This window comes from Pteropus vampyrus, unplaced genomic scaffold (assembly GCF_000151845.1).
Source record: "Pteropus vampyrus isolate Shadow unplaced genomic scaffold, Pvam_2.0 Scaffold432, whole genome shotgun sequence".
NCBI classification, from domain to species: domain Eukaryota; kingdom Metazoa; phylum Chordata; class Mammalia; order Chiroptera; family Pteropodidae; genus Pteropus; species Pteropus vampyrus.
The window spans coordinates 851,414-858,419 of record NW_011889213.1 but is presented as its reverse complement, the minus strand read 5'-3'; the positions used below and the strand labels follow the sequence as shown (position 1 = coordinate 858,419).

The window sequence follows — 7,006 nt, the reverse complement described above, 5'->3', positions numbered from 1 at the left end:
AGAGGGCGCGCCGCGGCCCGCCTCGGCCCGCCCTATCCCGCTCCGGCCTGTACGCGCTCCACCCCCGGTAAAGGGTCGGGCTATGTAAAGGGGCCCGGGGAGGGGTCGCGTCTTCGCTAGTCTCCGTGTCCCTCCGCGCAGGCGGGCGGCCCCGGAGAGCTAGTGCCTACGAAGACGACCGCGGCGCCCCTTCCCCATCATGGTGAGCAGGCGCGGGAAGGCCGGGAGGCTAGGGAGCGGGCCGGGCACTGGGGAAAAGAAAGCGTGGGGGGATTTTTCGGAGGAAGTGGCATGCAAATGAGGCCCTGAGGTTCCGGAGTTGAGTTGAGCCTTTCTTGGCAGTCGGGTGCAGCCCTGAGGTAGGGGAGACGCCGGGAGTGTGGGGGAGGGGACGGCCGCTGGAGGAGGAAGGGACTCTGGAGCTGCAGACCAGATGGCATGTGGGTCCCGGGCTGGTGCCCACGCCGAGGCCCGCGCTGGACGGACATTCCTCGCCTTCCCCTGCCCTAGGGCCTTGTTTGAGCACAAACACAGCTCTCTGTGCTAACGGGAGGTTGGAGCTGGTGTAAAAGGTTTACATTAAAAACGTGTGGCTTTTAGCAGGCAGGAAAACAAGTGGCTCAGAGAGGTGCTGCTGACACACAGCAAAGTGGTAGGCAGAGCTGGACCTTGAACGCAGGTGTTCGGTACCGCCCAGTCCTGGAGCAGGCACAAAGCCAAGACTTTGTGGGGGGCCAGTGGCAGAGGAGGTGGCATGTGTGGTGAATGAGGCTCTTTGTCTTGCGCTCTCCTACCCTGCCCCCACCAGCCCTTCTGTGGGACCATTGTCCCCCCTATCCCGGACAAGAGAGTATTATCTGTTCCTGTCATTGTTGGGGGAAGGGAAGAAGTCTTTCGGTAACCCTTCTCCACTCTCACCCTCTTCTGCACTCTCGGAGCCAGGGCAGCTGTGGCTTTGCCCAGACCTAAGACCCCTACCTCCAAAGAAATCATCCTGACTTAACAGGTGCTGAGGGTATAAGTTAGTTCTCCCTGCACGCACTTCCAGCATATTTCTTTTAGAGGCGGTGGCAGTGGGTGATCCTGGGGGCTACAGCTCTAACTAGAGGGAAAGCTCAGAGAAGTCTGCTCTCCATCCTCCACAACCAGAAGCAGTTGGTACCGAAGGACTGAGAAGGGAAGTCCACGGCTTGGAAGGCACCCACAACTCCCAGGGTGCCTGTAAATTAGGGCTGGAGAGCTCCAGGCAGGGGTTGCCAGTTAGAAAGAGGCCAGAGACAAGGCGGCAAGGTGGCCACAAGTGGCCTGGCTGACGTCTGCTCTTTCCCTCCTCACACAGAATAGAGGCTTCTCTAGAAAGAGCCACACGTTCCTGCCTAAGATTTTCTTCCGCAAGATGTCATCCTCAGAGGCCAAGGACAAGCCTGAGCTGCAGTTTCCCTTCCTGCAGGACGAGGAGACGGTGGGCACGCTACAAGAATGCAAGACGCTCTTCATTTTGCGCGGCCTGCCAGGGAGCGGCAAGTCCACTCTGGCACGGGCCATCACGGACAGGTACCGTGACAGCACCAAGATGGTGTCTGCCGATGCTTACAAGATTACCCCTGCTCGAGGAGGCTTCCCCAAGGAGTACAAGCTGCTGGACAAGGAACTGGCTGACTGCTGCCGCCGGGACATCCGAGTCCTTGTGCTGGATGACACCAACCATGAGCGGGAGCGGCTGGAGCAGCTCTTTGAAATGGCTGACCAGTACCAGTACCAGGTGGTGCTGGTGGAGCCCAAGACAGCATGGCGGCTGGACTGTGCCCAGCTCAAGGAGAAGAGCCAGTGGCAGCTGTCGGTCGATGAGCTAAAGAAGCTGAAGCCTGGGCTGGAGAAGGACTTCCTGCCACTCTACTTTGGCTGGTTCCTGACTAAGAAGAGTTCTGACAGCCTCCGCAAAGCCGGCCAGACCTTCCTGGATGAGCTGGGGAACCACAAGGCCTTCAAGAAGGAGCTGCGACACTGTAGGTGGCAGGGCAGGGCAGGTCAGGGGCAATTAGCGCTTGCGGGGTACAACGTGCTGCATGCTCAGAACCACGGTATCCTCAAAGCACTGGGAGCAAAGTGAGGAAACAGGTGGAAGCTCACCTGGTACAAGGCTGAGGTAGCCTTGGGTAGTGAGAGCACAGTGGGATATGGAGAGAGGCGCTTCCAGAGCACTTTGCCTCCCACTGCACCCTTCCTTCCTGTCCTTTTCTGCCCAATTCCCCTTTCCCAGCCTGAATGTAGACCACTGACCTGTCTTAGAAGTGGGAAAAACAAATTATTGTCAACAGACAATATGTCAGCATTTCTTACAGCCTTGGAGAATCTGGTTCAGTGTTTTCAAATAACTTTTAGCAGCAGCAGAACTGTTTTCTAAAATACTTGACAGAATCCTAAGCTGCAAAAACATTATAACTAGGACTATTGTGACTTCACTGGGGGTAGTTCCTAGGCCTTGGGCTACCCATTGCACCTCCTGTGGCATCCCACGGCTCAGAGAAAAATTCCTTCATTTTGCAGATGGGGAAACAGGCCCAGAAGGGATGTGAGGTTTGCCCAAAGCCATGGTGAGAGCCTGAACTATTGTTGACTCCAGCAGGGTCTCCTCAGGGTTCTCTCCTGGCAAGGACTGTTTGCTTCAATGATGGGGTAGGTTTGGTTAAGGAAAGACCCTGGTGGCCCTCACTCTCCTGCAGTGGCCTACTGGGGATAGGACACCTACTAATCCACCTGTTCTTTTAACCCATTTCCAATTTCCTTACATTTTAGGTTATCTTCATATTTGATAACCACCCCCTACCATGTTTCTTTGTGATGCTCAGAGGCAGATTTATGCCTGTATATGTTCTCAGAGAATTCTTTGCTTGGCTTCTAAAGCTTGCACACTGGGAAACCAGGGAACAGTGGAGCCTACAGTGACACTGGCCAGGTGTGAGCCCTGTACCAGTGAATAGCTTGAGAGGAAAGCACACTAGAGGTGGGGCTCCTGGTTAGAGCTGGTGGCTCTGCCCTGGAGAGTGACTGCCTCTTGAAAGTTGCTTTTACCATTAAAAACTGAAACCCTTTACTGCCTGAGATACAGCAGGAGAAATGTACTGGGCCAAGAATAAGGTCAGCTCTCAGAGTAGCAGCCTCCCTCCTCCTGGAGATGAGTGACATCTTCACAGGGATTTGACTCTGGGAATAAACAGGGAAAACCCGGTACGTCCAAAACTAGCCATAACCTTAGAGTCTGGAAATTGAAATTACAGATACTCCACACCTTGTTGTGTCTACCAGCCATATACCATCTTATTATATCCCAAGACCTATTATATCCCAGGCTTTATATAGGCTTTCACCCACCAAACAAGCCTGCAAGGTACATAGTATGGTGACTAGGTAACTTCTCATCCAGGTGGGCCCGAGTGAAATGGGGTGCTGTTAATAGTTAATAGTTACCCACGTGGTTGTGGGTGGTTGTGGGAAAACGGCTGGTCACCCTAATTGTTGTAGTTGACTGACAGGTAAGGATCGATCACTTGCCTCAGGTCAAACGGCTTATAAGAGGGCTGTGATGTTAATTATGCTTTTTCCGGCTCCTTCCGTTGTACCACATAGGTCCCAACCATCTTTTTCTTTCTTACCCAACTTTTCATGACTTATATTGCCTTCATGGGTTACAAGTGCCTTAGTTTTCGACTTGGGAATAGATGTAAAAATCTATGTAATTTATAGCTCTGAAGTTGCTATTAGTTTGACCAACTAATGAGTAAATGAGTTAGCTTAACGTCCCAGTTTTTTCCCTCTGGGCCCATGCTCTCTGCTCTCCTGCCCTGACCACCCCGCTCTCTTCCTCCTGCAGTTGTCTCTGGGGATGAGCCCAGGGAGAAGATTGACCTTGTCACCTATTTTGGGAAGAGACCCCCGGGCGTGCTGCACTGCACAACCAAGTTCTGTGACTACGGGAAGGCCACCGGGGCAGATGAGTACGCCCAGCAGGATGTGAGTGCTCCCCAAGAACACTAGCTGAGGTGGGAAGGGGATGAGGTTCTGGGGGTAGGTACTAGCCTAAGGCAGGGAGCAGAAACCAGCTCCAGAAGAATGATATCTGCTCCAGCTCGCCCCTTGGATGGCTTAGTTGCATAGACCTCAGGCGCCTTTTCTGGGGAGCCCGCCCTGTGATGCCACCAGCCTGCGCATTTGTCCCCAGGCCTGCCCACCAGTGCTGTTTCTTCCTTAAGGTTCATGGAGAATGCTTGCTGGCAACAGGCTCCTGCTCTGGCCTCTCTAAGCCCGCATTCAGTCTCAAAGGCTAGGAGTCCCTTGTCCTCAGGGAACCTGGCACTCAGAGGTTCTGTCCCCAGGTTTGAGGCCTGGCCTTGCCCCAGAGTAGAGAATGTCCAGGGATAGTAAGGCTTATTGGCTTAGGGGTACCAGACCCTTCCTCACCTCACAGTTGGTGTCCTTGCCCACAGCCTCTGACATGATGATCTGTTGCCTGGGTGCACATGGCTGTCTCTAGCCTCCAGGTCACCTCAGCAAGGCCATTCCTGACTCTCCACCCATTTCCTCCCACTTCGCTGTCTAGGCTAATGCAACCAGTTTACTTGTGGTCATCGGTCTCCCACTTGAATGGAAGCTCCCTGAGGGCAAGCATTTATTTTGGTTACCCTTGTATTCCTAGCACTTAGCATAGCTGCATGAATGAATGTGGAACACTTTCCATTACCAAATCTAACCATTCATTCATTTAGCAGTATGTGTTAAGTACCATTTATATGCTAGACACCACTGGGACAAATGATTATGGGTGAAAATAGAGAAGCTTCTACAGGCAGATGAGGGAGATGGGATTTCTCAAAGAATCAGATATAACCAGATGTACACGTGTAATCAGATGTAAACCAGGGTGTCCAGAGATTTTGTTCAAAGGCATTTATTTCTCACCTTCCTCTGCATTCCAGGTTATGGTCTGGCTACCAGAGTGGCTATTACCAGGGGAAGATAAGTAGTAGTGACAGTAGCACTTGTTATGTTCCCAACACTGTTCCAAGCTCTTCACCCAGTCACTCCTTTAACTCTCACGTGGATGGTGTGTAGTGTCACGAGTTCTAGTGTCACCCCCATTTTATAGGTGAATAAGCTAACGTGGAGAGGTTCGACAGCTTGCTCACAGCCCCGCACTAGGCAGCTAGGAAGGGGGGTTCTGAACTCAGGAAGTACGGCTTTTAACCCCTGCCTCTCTAGCACTTTCCTGTTTTTTCACATCAGCCTGAACAGTGTCACTGGAGATACCCCCAACACCATACAAACTGCATGTCGTGGATGTTTGCAGGGGACGTGCCTGTACCAAAGGGCTCTGCTCCGCTGTGCTCACCCTTGGCACGCACCCTTGGCAGCTGTCCTCCCTAGAGGCCACAGCCTCTAATGTGGTCCTCTCATGTTCTCTCTCCATAGGTGGTAAAGAAGTCTTACTGCAAGGCCTTCACGCTGACCATTTGTGCCCTCTTTGTGACGCCCAAGACGACAGGAGCCCAGGTGGAGCTGAGTGAGCAGGAGCTGCTGCTGTGGCCAAATGACGTGGACAAGCTGTCTCTCTCTGACAGCCTGCCCCGGGGAAGCCGTGCTCACATCACCCTAGGCTGCGCAGGTGACGTGGAGGCTGTGCAGACAGGCATTGACCTCCTGGAGATTGTGCGGCAGGAGAAGGGGGGCAACAGAGGTGAGGAGGTGGGTGAGCTAACCCGAGGCAAGCTCTTCTCCATGGGCAATGGGCGCTGGATGCTGAACCTGGCCAAGAAGCTGAAGGTCAGGGCCATCTTCACGGGCTACTACGGGAAGGGCATACTTGTGCCCACACACGGCAGCCGCAAGGGGGGTGTCTTTCAGTCTTGCACCATCAACTGAGTGTTCTCACCACCCTGTGCCCCTCGCTCTTTACAAGGGATGGGGGGAGGAGAAAACACACCCTCTGCTTGATCTTTGTTTTAAGATTCTTTTTTTTTACTCAAAATTAACCTTCCTATAACTTTTTAAAAACTTGTAAAATAACTGCCTCTCTTTTCCTGCCAGCCCCCTTTCCCTCTAACACTCAAGTTTTCAACAAGGTGGGTAGGCAGGTGCCATTCAGGAACCCAGCCTGATGAGGCTGGGTGACCTGGGCCTGGAGCTGCAGCCACAACCCTGAGCCCTACTTTCAGTTACTGGTGCCCCCAGCGCAAGTCTAAGTCCACTGCCCTGCCCAGAGCTGGCCGTTGGGAGAGACACCTCAGAGCTACACACTGCCCATGGGGGTGGTCACCATGGCCACGGAACACTGGTGGTGGATGTGAGGGGGAGGGTCCTTGGGCCTTGATCCCATTTCTTAATCAGTGTAGCCCCAGAAAAGCTGGGGCTTTTTACCAGGGTAGAAAAAGATTTGTCTCCTACTTTGGGTCCTAAGTACCTGTCCCCTTCTTCACACTGTAACTAGGTAACAGTTTGATAACTAGGGAAGAAAACAGAACAATAAGCGTCAGCCACACATCTCGGGCTGGCTGCTGGCCTCACCCCAGGAAGGAAATGGGATGGCCACCCTTTCCAGTGGTGTGACTCTGCCATGTGGATGGGAGACTGAGGCCAGAGACAGTGCCTCAGTGGGGAAGCTCCAGTCTTGCAGTCTGCCCAGCCCATCCGGCCTCCTTGGTGCCTCTGGAGGCCTATGTGCCTCCTCTAAAGGGGGCCGGTGGGTACTAAGAGCCAGTGGAGTAGACTCCTGGCTGTTAAGGGCTAAGCCCCACCAGGTACCTCTGGGAAGGGGTTTTTAATACAGCAAATTGGGTTGTGGTTCCCTCCACTGTCCTCTGCTCAGTAACAGGGCCTTGCTAATTAGGTTGTCACTCAACAAAAGTGCTTGGGATCTGAGTTACTATCCTGGCTTTGCCCAACCTCAGAAACTTGTAAGACTCATAATGAAATAAATCATGTTAACCTAGCTGTGCAGTCTCTCTCACCCTTC

At 53.1% G+C, this 7,006-nt stretch overlaps 1 protein-coding gene across 2 annotated transcripts; it reads left to right on the top strand.

Moving 5' to 3' along the window:
- The first annotated feature begins 15 nt into the window (after positions 1-15).
- On the top strand, positions 16-6,982 carry CNP (2',3'-cyclic nucleotide 3' phosphodiesterase). Of its 2 annotated transcripts, none has more exons than XM_011381233.2 (4): positions 16-202; positions 1,340-2,006; positions 3,872-4,011; positions 5,467-6,982. In XM_011381233.2, the coding sequence occupies exons 1-4, from the start codon at positions 200-202 to the stop codon at positions 5,914-5,916; spliced, it is 1,260 nt and encodes a 419-aa protein (XP_011379535.1). In that variant the 5' UTR covers positions 16-199; the 3' UTR covers positions 5,917-6,982. The 2 variants fall into 2 exon arrangements, with proteins under 2 accessions (XP_011379535.1, XP_011379536.1); XM_011381234.2 differs by lacking the exon at positions 16-202 and adding an exon at positions 216-359.
- The last annotated feature ends 24 nt before the right edge of the window (positions 6,983-7,006 follow it).

What these genes read in the sequence shown, in the direction of transcription:
- CNP (XM_011381233.2), top strand. An exon ending in CAAGAAGGAGCTGCGACACT is followed by an intron (nt 2,007 to 3,871) that starts GTAGGTGGCAGG and finishes TTCCTCCTGCAG; the next exon opens with TTGTCTCTGGGGATGAGCCC. An exon ending in ATGAGTACGCCCAGCAGGAT is followed by an intron (nt 4,012 to 5,466) that starts GTGAGTGCTCCC and finishes CTCTCTCCATAG; the next exon opens with GTGGTAAAGAAGTCTTACTG.